Source organism: Sarcophilus harrisii, chromosome 2 (assembly GCF_902635505.1).
Source record: "Sarcophilus harrisii chromosome 2, mSarHar1.11, whole genome shotgun sequence".
NCBI lineage: Eukaryota > Metazoa > Chordata > Mammalia > Dasyuromorphia > Dasyuridae > Sarcophilus > Sarcophilus harrisii.
Window position 1 is genome coordinate 196406137 of NC_045427.1, and position 14908 is coordinate 196421044.

At 40.2% G+C, this 14908-nt stretch overlaps 1 protein-coding gene across 1 annotated transcript in view; it reads right to left on the reverse strand.

Moving 5' to 3' along the window:
• Window positions 1–14908, reverse strand: part of GALNT14 (polypeptide N-acetylgalactosaminyltransferase 14) — a 313597-nt gene that overhangs the window by 41603 nt on the left and 257086 nt on the right. Inside the window, exon 9 of the mRNA XM_031951227.1 lies at window positions 10601–10704. Coding sequence (XP_031807087.1) covers window positions 10601–10704 — 104 coding nt within the window. The remainder of the gene's footprint in view (window positions 1–10600; window positions 10705–14908) is intronic.

Consider the following 14908-nt stretch of genomic DNA (forward strand, 5'->3'; position numbering starts at 1 on the left):
GCAAAGGGCAGAGTTGAGATTTGACTCCAAATTCACAGTTCCATCTGTGCTGGGAGTCAGGAGGATCTGAGTTCAAATCTAGCCTCAGATACTTACTAATTGTGCTGCCCTGGACAAGTCACTTAACTGTTTGCCTCAGTTTTCTCATCTGTAAAATGAGCTGGAGAGGGAAATGCAAACTGTGCCAGTGTCTTTGCCAAGAAAACCCCAAATGGGGTCACAAAGAGTCTAACATGACTGACATAGCAATTCCATAAGTTTGAGTGATCCATCTATCATAACAGGTGACTGTGAGAAACTTAATGACATTTTAAATGGCATTCTTTTTATAGCATAAGATCCTATAATGACACCAGCTTTGCGAAAACCCTCTTTGTTCAGGTCTTCAAATTCTTTACCGGGAGAAGGCTAGTTTATTGTGGGTAGGCAGACTGCATACACATTCATCCCTCACTCTAGACAGTTTGTATGGCATATAGTGGTGTCACACACAACCCCAGTGTCTCCCCTGGCAAGCAGCTTCGCTCTCATGGGATACCAGCTGTGTTTCACATAAGGTGAAGAACCCAACAGAAACCGTGGGGTTCTGAAATAAGCAGCCCGCCTCTTCTAACCCTCACCTGGTCGGGCCTGGACATTTTAGTCCGGCCATCAGCTGGCGCACCTTCTCGTCACCCAGAGGCCTGCTCAGCTGGAGAGCTTTTGCTCCTGTGGTCTTCGATGACTGCTGTGGTACAGACAGCGGGCAGGCTTATTTATTCAGAATGCCCTCAGCCAGAACGTTCCTCTTGCCACTGACTGCAGAGGGTGGCAATACTATTATTCTCACTTGAGGCATCTCCCTGGAACCCGAACCCCGGCCCAGACATTTCTGAGCTGCTCTGGTCCAACACTTAACCTCTCATCTGTAAAATGTGGATACAAGAGCAAGACTGATGTAAAATCAGAGAACATAACAATATTTAAAGCACTGTCCCAACCTCAAGTACTGCAGACTTCTAGCTGTTGTCACCATCATTGTTATTCTCATTACTGGAGAGTCATGAAGGAAGGACTCCCACAGTTATGAGCATAGACAGACTTCTCTGGCCTGCCTCCTGTTCAGCCCAGCCAACGGTGCAGCTAACCCCTGAGAGGTGGGGGGCTTTCACCCTTAGGAGTTCTTCTGTCCGTGGGGGAGGAGGGGTCTGACTAGTACAAGTCTGGACTGGACAGTGGGATGAGAGCTGCAGGGGGGCACCAGGTCACTGACGGGTGTCTCAACAATGAGCAGGGCTCCTGGGGCTTCATCTGTTCCCCTCTTTGAGAGTCCCAGCCCTGATCTTCCTTGTTCTCAGCCTAGTTTGTCACCTTAGAAAGGTTAGATTTTTAGTCCGAAGACCTGGGTTCAAATTCCATCTCCTCCACTTCCAGCATTGCTCGGGTACTTAAGAACAACTCTGGACTTGGTTTCCTCATCTTTACAATGAGCTAGATCTTGCTCACCCTGAAATCTGTCTCCTATGCTCCTATACCTGACTCCCCTGGAATTCTGCACCTCTTTGCTAACTTTCTGCAGGTGTCTATCCTAGAGAGGGGATCTAGAGCCAGGGATCTGAACTCATAACTTGGCCCTGCTATTTATTAATTACAAAATCTAGACAATTTATCTCCTCTCTGGTTTCAGTTTCCTTATCTGCAAAAAGAGAGTTGGATTAGCTGACCTCTCAGGTACTTCTCTCTCTTAAACTATGCTCCTACATCCTAAACACAAACCATTACTTGCACTGATAATGAGATGTTCATATGGGAATGGAGGAGGCGAGATGCAGGAAGAAAGAGTGAAACCTGTCCTTTTACTGCAGGGCCCTTGTTGGATGGAAATGTGCAAGGAGGAAGGAAATAAGCAGTTATTAAGCATCCAACATGTGCCAGGGACTGTGTTAAGTGCTCTACAAATATTATCCTATTTGATTCTTACAACAACCTTGGGTTGTTGGGCTATTATTACCCCCATTTATAGTTGAGGCAACTGAGGCAAAGATTAAGTGACTCCTCATAATATAAGAAGCTAGATATGAACTCAGGTCTTTTTAACTCAAAGTTCAGTGATCCATCGTCTAGTAGAACTCCATGGTGTGCAAAACATCTAAGGAATCAACCAGTTACAACAATGGAGGGGTTGGTTCTGATCTATCATTGGATTGAGAATAATAGGTAGATGACATCTAACCTGGAGGACAACAGTAAACAAGAGAACCTAAAACTGTGATAAATTAGGGCCCCATAAACAATTTCCAGGAAGCAAATACAGAAAAATGTTCTAGGGAAATAATTAAAACATGTTGGATTCTACACATGGACTTTTGTCTTCTCTGAAAGAACTTAAGTTCTTGAAGGAGGAGCTGTTTCATACTTGTCTTTGTATCCTCAGTGCTTAGCACTTAGTATAGGAACTTAATAAATGCTTGCTCAGAGCTTTTTATTTTTAGAACATATGCATAATTCACTCTCGCAAAACTTTGTGTTCCAAAATTTTTCCTTCCCTTCCCCCAATCCCCTCCCCTACACAGCAAGTAATCCAATACATGTTAAACATGTGCAGTTCTTCTTTACATATTTCCACAATTATCAAGTGCATTTTAAGAAGGATATCTCTGGCTACTGTTATCAATCATAGGTCAGCAATTAAGTTTACTATAACTGCCGTTTGGGATCCTTTACTGGAGTACATACGCCACAGGAATGATTGATTTTGGGGGTGAGGCATCATTATGTGAATCCTTATTATTAGACATGGACTTTCTTGAAGGGTCTTTAATGTGGTACAGAGCATCTCTGGATAGAACCATCTATCAGAGATTAGCCTTTTTCCTCCTGCTGGGGACAGGTACATGAGTAGGGGTCCCTTCTGTTTGGGGAGGAGCAGTTACCTTGTCATTTCTCAACAAACTAGATGAGATTTAAATGGAGTCATGTGGCAGAAAAATATGAAATCATTTGCCTGGGGAAATATTAGTGAGGAAATATTCCAGCTTCTCCAACAAGGTATCTCCTTAATGATTGTCAGACAGGAGCAAGTGTTACAGAGTAATTACACTGACTGAAGGAGTTCTCTGGGCTGCTGGAGGGCTTCCAGTTTGGAGGGAACCTGATTGGACTACTCCAGGGTGCTGGGTCCCTTCCAAATGTTGGAGCCAAGCCTTAAATTCTGCCGTCATGGCTAGCGTCTCTCTTGACCAAATTATACAGCTACATCTGGCTACAGATAATTTCTGTGAAAAACATGCACAGCACAGTACTTTGGAGGGACACTTGGCTTGGGAGCGGACAGCCCTTATGGTTATATAATCACGGGCATTTCTGGGATACTTCAAGTGAAAAATCTTTTCATTGTTATCTTAGAGGTCTTCTGTGAGAAGAGTCTTCCAGCCAGCGTTGTCTACATTTTACAAATGAGCAAGGTTAAGTAACTTGGCCTGATCCCACAGTTAGTAAATGGTAGGAGTGGGATTTAAATCCAGGTCTCTTCTGCCTTGAAGTCCAATGTTCTGTCCACTACATTAGGCAGCCTCTCTCCGTTTAATCTACCAAATCTAACAAAGCTCTTTTGTTGTGTGTGTGTGTGTGTGTGTGTGTGTGTGTGTGTGTATGTGTGTGTGTGTGTGTGGGCTTCAGTAAGGGAGAGCTGGAGTGACACTGAATGGTGTTCCTACCCTCACCACCATTTCAGTATCACCAGTTTTTCTTGCTTAAACTTGCATTTCTCTGTCTCAGTGAAGAGGCAGTTCTGGATACAATGCTTGAGGAGGGTTTTACCACAGTGACAAGCTGCCCTCAAACATAAAAAAATGTTTTTTAGAACAAGAAGTGATTTCAGAGATTGCCTATTAATCAACCAACACACATTTAATAAGCACCTACTACATCCTGGGTTCTAGTCTAACATATATTTCAAAAGGAATCCATTCTTTAGCATTTCCTAACAAGTAGTCAGTCATCCAGTTCCTTTTGAAGATTTTTATTGTTGAAAAACTCATTGTCTCCTGAAGCTACTCACTATCATCATCCAGGATGAATGGGACCACAGAGGACCACGTTTTTCTGTTTCATGTCCTGCCATGGACAAAATAGTCTGGATCACCTATGACCAGCTCTCCAGTGCCAAGTCTCACCACACTTGGTCAAGCTGTGTTCAGACATTTTTATATTTATATGTATAATATAAATTTTATATTTATATATAAAAATATAAATCTGACATCTTTTATCTCTTTAAGATTGGCCACAGCTTGTGATCCACTTGCCATAGGCAGGCAGCCAGGCAGGAAACAACGATTTATTAAATGCTTACCAGATACTAGGTATTGTGATAAGTGCCTTATAAGTATTATTTCTTTTGGTCTTCTGTGAGGTAGGTGCTATTAGGTGAAGTAACTTGTCGAGGTGGATAAAGGAAAGGGCTTTTTTGTGAATGAATAAAAGTACTAGGATGTAAATACATCTTCTATGGACCCACAGAAATCATGTTTGGATCAGCTGCAGCAGCGGGGGGGTAAACAGGGATGCATCTCATCCTGACCCCAATTGACTCAGAATCCTTCTGCTAGCTCTCAATTTTGAAAACTTTTTATTCCATGTAGATGGAGGGTATGAGTACTTGTTTCAGTCACATCTATTCAACACTGTTCTTAAATGTTGACAGATCAATGTTGTGTCAACTGTGGAAAATTGCTTTATGTTTGAGAATGCTTTGTGACTAGTATGGCTTACTTGTTGGAATTTTCCACCATGAGGGGTTGGGCTCTGAGAAAGTTATTATCGTTAAAATTATCATTACTCTTCTTCCTTCTCAGCATTAACCTCAAGAAATGTCAACCAGTTGTACTTTGGAAATGTACCATACTGCACTTAGGAAGCTCCCCAGCCTCCTGTCAGAATATCTGCACACTAGCTTGTCCCACCTCCCTGCTTGCTAGGCAACAGATGCCTTTATTCTCTAGAGATCAACACCTATAAGTGAGATGCAGCCTGAAGTTAGCAGATAGATTACATGTATCACATGTTATAAAAATTGGAATTTAAGCATCCAATTTTAATGCAAATGAGTCACTAAAAAAAAAAAAAAAACCTTGAAAGTCACATTTTCCTAAAATCTCTTCATATGCTGAAGAGGAAAGGTAATTATCAGAGCCATTCAGTATGCTGCAGAAGCACCTCATAGGGAAAAAAAGGCATCCATATCATTGGCCTTTGGTGAAAACAGGAAGGGGGCAAAGATGGGAATTAAAGGGACTGGTCAGTCACATGTTTCTAGCACAGGAAAGGAGATCTAAAAAGGCAGAGAGATGAAATAAGGAAAGGACAGCCTAGAGAGATCCCCTCACTGCAACAGGGGCATCTGCTCCTACAGGCAGAAACCTATTAACCATTTAATAGCCGCCATTTATTCAATTTATAATTAATTTCTATTTTAGACAGAAAACAAGCTTAGAGAGTGCCAGAGAAGAGAGCGCTACCTCCAGATGCTATTAAATAAGAAAGCAAAACTCCTTTTATATATAAAGGAGAGGCAGCATGATACAGTAGTAAGAACACCAACTGTGGGTACAAATCCCAACTCTGACCCTCAGTTTTCTTTCTTAAAATGAGGGGAGGAAGAGCCTAGAAGGTCTCCGAGGTCCCTTACACTTTAAATCATAATGATCCTAAGAGCCAATATTTATATAGCACTTTACACAGATTATTTCACTTGATCCTTACCACAACCTGGGAGGTAAGGTACTAATATTATCTTCATTTAACAGATGAGGAAACTGAGGCAAACAGATTAAGTGACTTTTCCAGGATCACACAGATAACTGAGTGTCTGAAAAAGGACTGGGAACCAGGTCTTCCTCCAAGTCCACTACATCTCCTGTCTCTTTACTTGGATTTATTTTAGTTTGAAATAATAATCACAGACTTCATGGACTCTCCCATTCCAATAAAAGATTCCATCTATAATATGTTTGACACATGACCAGCAGTTTCTATTTCAACACTTTTTCTGGAGATGGGGTCCTCAGTATCTCACCCCATTTCTGTTCTGCAGTTTGAATTCTGCCTCCCAATTCTCACCTCTTACTCTTTTTCTCCTTCCACATTCAATATCTGACCATAGTCAGCATACCCTACACTTCACTCTCCTCCTACCAATCCTTCCTCTAGGTTAAACATCCTCCAGGTGGCACATTTGGTACAGTCCTGGATCTGGAGTCAGGAAGATTCATCTTTTTTTAATTAAAGCTTTTTATTTTTCAAAACATATGCATGGATAATTCTGTGACATTAACCCTTGCAAAACCTTATGTTCCAATTCCCTCCTTTCTCTCCCTCCCTCCCCTAGATGGCAAGTAGTCCAATGTATGTTAAATATGGTAGAAATATATTAAACTCAATGTATGCATACATATTTATACAATTATTTTGCTGCAGAGGAAAAACCAAATCAGAAGGGAAAAATGAGAAAGAAAACAAAATCTAAGCAAACAATAACAAAAAGAGTGAAAATGCTATGTTGTGATTCACACTCAGTTCCCACAGTCCTCTCTCTGGGTGCAGATGGCTCTCTCCATCACAAGATCATTGGAACTGGCCTGAATCATCTCATTGTTGAAGAGAGCCACATCCATCAGAATCAATAATCATCTAATCTTATTACTGTGTACAATGAAGATTCATCTTCTTGAGTTCAAATCTGGTCTCAGACCCTTACTAGCAAGTCATTTAATCCTGTGGACCTCAGTTTCCTTATCTGTAAAATGAGCTCCAAGAAGGAAATGGCAAACCACTTTAATATCTCTGCCAAGAAAACTCCAAATGATTCTATACATCCCTCTATTTTTCAGTTCTATCTCTGGATGAAGAGAGTGTGTCCCTTCATTATTCTTTGTAGTTAATTTGGGTGTTTACAACAGTTAAAGTTATTCTTAAAATAATATTGCTATCACTGTGGAAAGAGTGAAAAAAGAAAAAAAAGAAAACCCTAAATAGAAACAACTCAACAACAATAGTCTTAAAAAATTATATAGAGAAGTTAAAAAATTTCTCCAAATATGAATGTTATGGAATATTATTGTTCTGTAAGAAATGACCAGCAGGATGAATACAGAGAGGATTGGCGAGACTTACATGAACTGATGCTGAGTGAAATGAGCAGAACCAGGAGATCATTATATACCTCAACAACGATACTGTATGAGGATGTATTCTGAAGGAAGTGGATTTCTTCAACAAAGACAAGATCTAACTCAGTTTCAATTGATCAAGGATGGACAGAAGCAGCTACACCCAAAGAAAGAACACTGAGAAATGAATGTAAACTGTTTGCATTTTTGTTCTTCTTCCCAGGTTATTTATACCTTCTAAATCCAATTCTCCCTGAGCAACAAGAGAACTGTTTGGTTCTGCACACATATATTGTATCCAAGATCTACTGTAACCTATTTAACATGTATAGCACTGTTTGCCATCTGGGGGAGAGGGTGGAGGGAGGGAGGGGGAAAATCGGAATAGAAGTGAGTGCAAGGGATAATGTTGTAAAAAATTACCCTGGCATGGGTTCTGTCAATAAAAAGTTATTTAATAAAAAAAAATTTCTCCAAAGTATATCCACACACACACACATACTCATACAAAAATAAATGCAAAATAATTTGGGTGGGGGAAGTCACTAGCACCTGGGTATCAGGAAGTGTAGGAAGTAAGGTTCAAGATGAATTTTGAAGGAAACCAGAGGTTTGAAGAGTTGAAGAGAGTATATTGATGACTTTTATTGATGTATAGTGATATACATCAATATGTCTATGATATATTGATGAGGAGGCAAAACTCATCTACAGGTACTATAGATCCCATCTGCTCTATTCTCTTCCAAGCAGAGTATCTCACAATTTCTTATCTCCAATATCTCTCTATTTTTCCTTTCATGCTTATAAACATGGTTATGTAGTTCTATTTATAATCTCAATAAAATCTTCATATCATTCTATCATTTCCTCAAGCTAAAATCATATATATATAATATAAATGTATGTGTATACATATATGTTCTATATATGCATGCGTTGTACATGTAACTTTTATATATGTGTGTGTGTGTGTGTGTGTGTGTGTGTGTATGCTGCACAGCCAAATTCCTAGGTGAAAAATTGTCTACAGTCATTACTTCTACTTCCTGTCCTTGCATTTGCTTCTCAACCTTTTGCAATCTAGCTTCTGACTTTCCCATTTAACTGAAACTTCTTTTTTAAGTGGATCTCCTAATTGCTAAATTTTAGAGCCTTTTCTCAATATTTCTCTCTCTTTACTCTCTGTAGCATTTGACACCACTGACCAATCTTTCCTTCTGGATATCCTTTCTTTGGGTTTTTAAAATTTGTTGTTCAATTGTTTCAGTCATGTCCAACTCTTCCTGACATGATTTGTAGCTTTCCTGGCAAAGATAGTGGCGTGTTTTGCCCCAGGTAAGGAAATTGAGACAGATAGAATTAAGCAAAAAACAAGTGAGTTCCATGCTTGGAACCCACTCCCCTTTTCACCTCAAATCTCAGGTATCCTCCTAACCTTCTCCTAACCTTCTATAGTCACTTTCCCTTAGAAGTCTTTCCTGTTTCCATCAGTTGCTAGTGCTTCCCTTCCTTCCATTATCTCATCCCTATGATGCTCAAAACATTGGAAAGGGGGCAACAAGGAATAGCAAAATGTGTGTTATGTATTGCAATCAATCCCAACACTCACTCAATGTGTGAACATGGGCAAGTTAATTTACTCTTCGCTAAGCCTCGGTTTCCTCAACTGAAAAAAGGAATAATTATAGCACCTACCTCCTAACTCATAGAACTGTTTTTAGAACTATGAGATCCTATGAATAAGATAATACATTTTTTCATAAAATCTAAAATTACAAGTAAAAGGCAACTATTATAGATAGGCAGACAGACAAATGGAGAGATATACAGAAGAGACAGGCAGTCTAGTGAATAGAATGTTGGATTGAGAGTCAGGAAATTATTAAGTCATGTCCAACTCTTTGTGATTTAAATCAGAGTTTTCTTGCAAAAATTCAGGATCATTTGCCATTTCCTTCCCCAGCTCATTTTTATTGAAGAGAAAACCTAAGCAAACAAAGTTAAGTGCTAAGTTAAGTTAGTACATCTAAGAAGACAGGGCCTTGCTCACAAAGCAGTCACTCATAGTTTTTTATAACTCTGTGTGTGTGCTTATACATGCATTCATGTACATACAGCTCATTTGTGCAATACATTTCTATAACATTTATGCACACACATAGATGTATTCACATGCATATTTACATACAAATAGCTGACTTTCACAGACTGTGTATGAGAACCTCCTACTAGGGCCACAAATCCCCCTCTCCTTAGGTGTTTAAGCAGAGGTCTTTCAGGGTTTTAACAGAGAGGACCCCTGTTTGGGGTGGAAAGCTGGACTAGATGACTGAGAACTTCCCTAATGTGAACGTTCCATGGTCCTCTCTGATTCTTAGTGAGTGCCCGAGAGCCCTTTCTGTTCTGCCACTGCAGGAGATGCTCTGATGTTCTTCAGCTTTATTCATTCTTTCGGCCTACATAATGTAATCCTGGCAGAAACGCTAAAGCAGGAGCATGAGGGCCCACCAGGCCCGGGAAAGTCTTGAAGAGTGGGGAGCTGTCTCCTTGGGGTACAGGAAGCTTGGTGTGAGACTGGGCCTTCTTAAGACAGTGATGAATCTGCCTGGACCAGGACTGGGTCAGAACTCAGGTTGGTTTATGATTGTTTTCATTTTCCATGGCATTTGTTGGGCCTTCGATCTGGCCTACACAGGCTGAGAGATGGACTTTTTCCCTCATAGATTTCTTTCCACTGGCCGGATGGGGAGAGCAGATGCTGCAGGTCAGGCCAGTGGCAATCAATTTGGAGAGAATAACTCTTACTGACTGAGGAAGAAGGCCATAAAACACCAAGGAGGCAGGTTTGGAAGAAAACAATAGCAGACTGAGAATGGATGAGATTACTGCTAAACACCAGACCCAGTCCTTATAGATCATTCCCCGGGCCAGCACGTCCACTCAGTGATGCTGCCATCCACTCTACATGCTCTGAGGGCTGAGGAGTAGCAAAGGGAGCTTGCGGGACCCCCACCCTTCTGCCTCCTTTTCCTCTTCCTGGCCAGCCCTGGGCTTTGGCCAGTGAGGGGCGGGTACTCTGAGCTAAAGTCCCCGGGAAGTGGATGGTAGTCACACTGACAGACTGCCTACGAATCAACTACAGGGTTTGAACCTTGGTCTTTCCAACTCCAGACCAGCCCTTTATCCAATCAGTTGTGGTTCCACATCCCCTTAATTTTCTTTTGCACAAACTCTTGGTTCTCACCTGCAACCCCTTAAAGCTTTAGACACCAAGTAAAAGCCCCATTTGTTCTGCTTCCTCCTTGCTGCCCGAGCGTGGTCAGGTCATTTACTCATCCCACTCTCACACAGCCGCTGAGATGGGAGACTATCACCAAGATACGGGATTTCTTTTTGTCTCACTAGGCCTCCAGGCCTGAAGTTTTGGCTGGGCATGGGCTGGGACTCACCAAAGTTTTCTCCACCCCAGATGTCCATCGCTGCATCATACTTCCCCAGGTGATTAAACCAGGATTTGTTCATTACAAATAGCCCTCCGGAAATAATTGGGGTCCTGCACATCAGGAAAAGGGAGAGGAGAGTAAGCAAAAGGAAAGCAGAAGCTGCTTAGAATTTCCTCTCTTCAGACCCCAGACACCAAGGCCATTTTGTCCTCATGCTTTTTGTTCCTCTTGCAGAAGGACCAATAAATTTCCACTTTTACCTAGCACAAGGACATGCACCTCTACATGTAGCACTGCCTGGGCATTGTGCTGGCTGTTGCTCATAAATTTTCTGGATCTCACTGGCACACTACACCCATCAGTTTGCCTCTTCCCCAAGGCCCGGGGTTCATGGCCTTGACTGCGGGCTTCCAAAATTAGATGCACTTGATACTTGGAAAAAATGTACACATTCTCTCACAAGGATACTGCCTTGGAAGACTCTGTTAGGAACTGTAGCAGTGATTAAATAAGTCTCCAAGTCACTTAAAGAAAATAAAAGGCTTAGGAAAGCTGCTTTATCAACTAATCATTAATGGGAAACAAGATCTTTGTGAAACATCTCTCCTATCTTTTTCTGGCTTCTCTCCTTTTTTCTGGTCCATTGAATTAACTATAAAATGCTTTGTATGGTGCCTGGCACATAGTAAGCATTATATACATGTTAGCTATCATCATCATTATTATAATTTCTTTCCTGACTGCCTGATAGTGGGTAGGAGGAAGGATTATGGGATTTACAGTCAGAAAACTAGTCCAACTCCTTCAGAACTAATATCAGGATATTGATAACCTGAAGAGAATCCAAGGGAAGGGAAGTTAGAAAGGAAAAGGGCTTGAGTCCATTTATGGGATGACTGGCTGAGGAAGGAAGGAAACTAGCATTTATTAAGCACCTTCTCTATGCCGGATGCTTTGCTATATTATAAATGTAACCTGCTTTGATCCTCACAACAACCCTGCAAAGCAAGTGTTCTTATTATCCAGTTTTATAGTTAAAAAAATGAGACAGTGATGTGTCCAGGGTAGTAAGTGTCTGAGGCCACATTTAAACTCAGGAATTCCTGATGTGAGAGCCCCTGTTCTATTCACTGGGCCACGAACTGTCTTTGAAGAAACTAGGGATATAGAAAATGGAGAAGATAAGTGGAGATAAGTATCAGAAGGATACTTAAATGGAGGGTGGATGGAAGGAAAAATATCCCATGGGTTGAACTAGCAGGTAGTAGGTTTCCCCTCATTGGAGTTTTTCAAAGCAAAGGGTGAAAGACTACTTTTCAGGTGTGTTGTGAGAGGGACTCTTTTGAAGGGTATGTGGATGGACCGTCTAGGTTTCTTCCAACTCTGAAATTCCATGTTTCTGAGATCATCTCAGTAATAAGTAGCAGAATTAGGATTAAAGTTTAGCTCCCCTGAATCCAAAGTCAAGGTGTTAGAAAATCTTGAGGAAGAGCAGAGAACACCTTGAGAGCAAAAATGATTTCTCTGAGGGTAAACAAAGCTTTGTCCTGAGAATCAGGGAACTGTGGGGCTGGGAGCAAGTGCAGAACTTATCTTGTTCAACCCACTAAAGGTCCAGCTAAGGTCTGGGGATGGTCACTATGTGACTAAGAATAAAACTCAGGAGTCTTCGTTTCTAATCTGGTAGAAAGTGTGTTGTACCTAGAGTGAGAAAGATCCAACTTCAATACTAGTCTCTGATTTTTACCATTAGTGTGACTCTGGGCAAATCATTAATGTTTACATGAGGGGGCTGGTAGTAACAGTAAAGAAATAGCACTACAAGAAAGGTCTGAGTTCAAATCCAGTCTCAGTCATTTACTCTTTATGAGATTTTAGAAAACTCACTAATCTCTGATTGCTTCAGTTGCCTTAAATGAAAAATGGGGATAAGGTTGTTTTAAGGATCAAATGAAATGATAATTATAAAAGCACTTAGCACAGTGTCTGGCACATAATAATACTGCTCTTAGACTTCAGGAAAACCCTGTATAAATGTCAGTGATCCCAGGACTGACTTAGTTTTTCCTAAGCTCGACCCCTTCCTATTGAGTTCAGTTTTATTGATTAACCAAATGATTCCAGGGAGAGGCCAGTTGCACAGAGAGAGTAAGAAACATTTACTTTTGAGAAAAAGGAGAAGCAGATAAGCTGTTGGGTTTGTCCTTGATTTTGTAATGATCATCTTTCTGGAATGTGTAGATGGATGTCTTGCAATTTTTTCCACCTATCCCCCCCTCCCCCAAGATCATTCTACTTCTGTGACCCATATCAATCAGTCATTGATTAAGTATGCATTTATTGAGAATATCCCCTGGGCTCAGCATCATGAAGGCCAATGTAACATCATCTCTCAATAGATAAGTGATAGATGGAGAGAAGGATAGACAGAGACAGATAGGAATAAATGAATGAGTTATTAATGAATGAGGATAGATATAAATAATAAATAGATAACAGATAAATGAATACATACATACATAAATTGCTATATTTCATTGCCACAAGCAGCTTTTAGAGGTTTGGTAATTTTGATTTCCTACACAGCATCAGTGAAGAATTTAAAGGATAGGAGGGAGTAAGGTCAAAAGGGAGAATATGGAATCGAGAGGCTGATTCATATCTCATTGGTTTAACCCTTAGTTTATATCAACATATCTATCTGGAGTTTGATGATTGTGGTCTACATCTAGGGTATCAAACAACCGGAGCATGAGGCCACATGTTGGACTCATGGATGCAGCTTGATCCAGATTAAAATGGAATTGAGAATATTTAATAAAATAAATAAAAATTCAGTAAGGCATACATATTATTAAAATTTAAAACTAAGTCAACATGGTTCTGCAGGAATCTTTATATATGGGTTAGTGGCTCCTATTTGGTCCATTTTCACGGATTCCTTGGGTTTCTTTTGCAAGTTCCTATCCTTTGCTTTGAGAAATATTCATTCAGTAGCATTATTTGTAATTCTCAGAGACAATTATCTTATCATTTATATCTTCCTGAAGGCATTTTTAGGGTAGTCAGAATTATAAAATATAAGCACCTAGTTTGCCGTGAACCTTACAACTTTCACATTTTGTATGCTTATAGAGTACTATATACCTCTCTGATATCATAAATTCTGTGGATGCTGCCGCAGTCCTATGATTAGTCCCTGGATATTCTAAATGAACTTAACTCTAGATCAGGGTCACAGGCTGAACTTCTAATCCCAGTTTTGCAAATGTCTGCCCTTAGTGGGCTTGGAGTCAGGAAGAATTAAATTTAAATCCTGCCTCTTTCATCTACTGGCTGAATTGTAGTTATTGTTCAGCCATTTTCTGATTCTTTGTGACCTCATTTGTGTTTTCTTGGCAAAGACACTGGAGTAATTTGTCATTTCCTTCTCCATCTCATTTTAAAGATGAAAAAACTGAGGCAAACAGAGTTAGTGACTTGCTCAGGATAACATATCTAGTCAGTGCTGGGAGCCAGATTTCCTGACTCCAAGCTGGCACTCTGTACCATGGAGCCTCCTAGATGCCCTGTACTGGCTAAACGACTCTGGGCAAATCAGTTACTTAGCCTCTCTCCACCTCCCTAACCCGTCTCTAAATCTATGATCTTATTACATAAGGTTGGATTAAAGGTACTTGAGATAGTTAGTCAATGGGGCAAAATAAATCCAAGCCAACTCCTGGATTGAAAAAAAAAAGTCAAGGTACAAAGCAACAAATTCCTATGCAAATATGGTAGCCAGAAGAACCAGGAAACTATAAATAGTTATGCAGTCAAGTGATAACGATGACCAAGTCCCTCAATATAAATGTAGCACTCTGCTCTTGTAATCTCTTGATTCTGATGACAGGGAAGAGATATCATTCACTATCTGTTCTTTGGGACTGCAGCTGATTTTTTACTTATTTAGACTCCACTTGGGGAGCTTTCAATTCACATGCATAGTTTTTCTGGTTCTGGTTTCCTGGTTCTCTGTGTCATACAAATCTTCTCATACTTTTCCAAATTCCTCATTTTTATTTTTTTATTGTATAGTACTATTCTATTAATTTTATATACTACATTATTGTTTAGTCATTTCCCAATCAATGGACATTTACTTTGTTTTATATCTTTTGTTACCATGAAAGTACTGTTGTGAATATTTTGATTAATACTGGAATTTTGTTTTTAGTCTTTGAAATCCTATATATTATGCTCATTAGTGAGATCAGTGGGTTGAAGTATTATGAATAGATAAGTTACTTTCCTTGTATAGTTCCAAATTGTTTT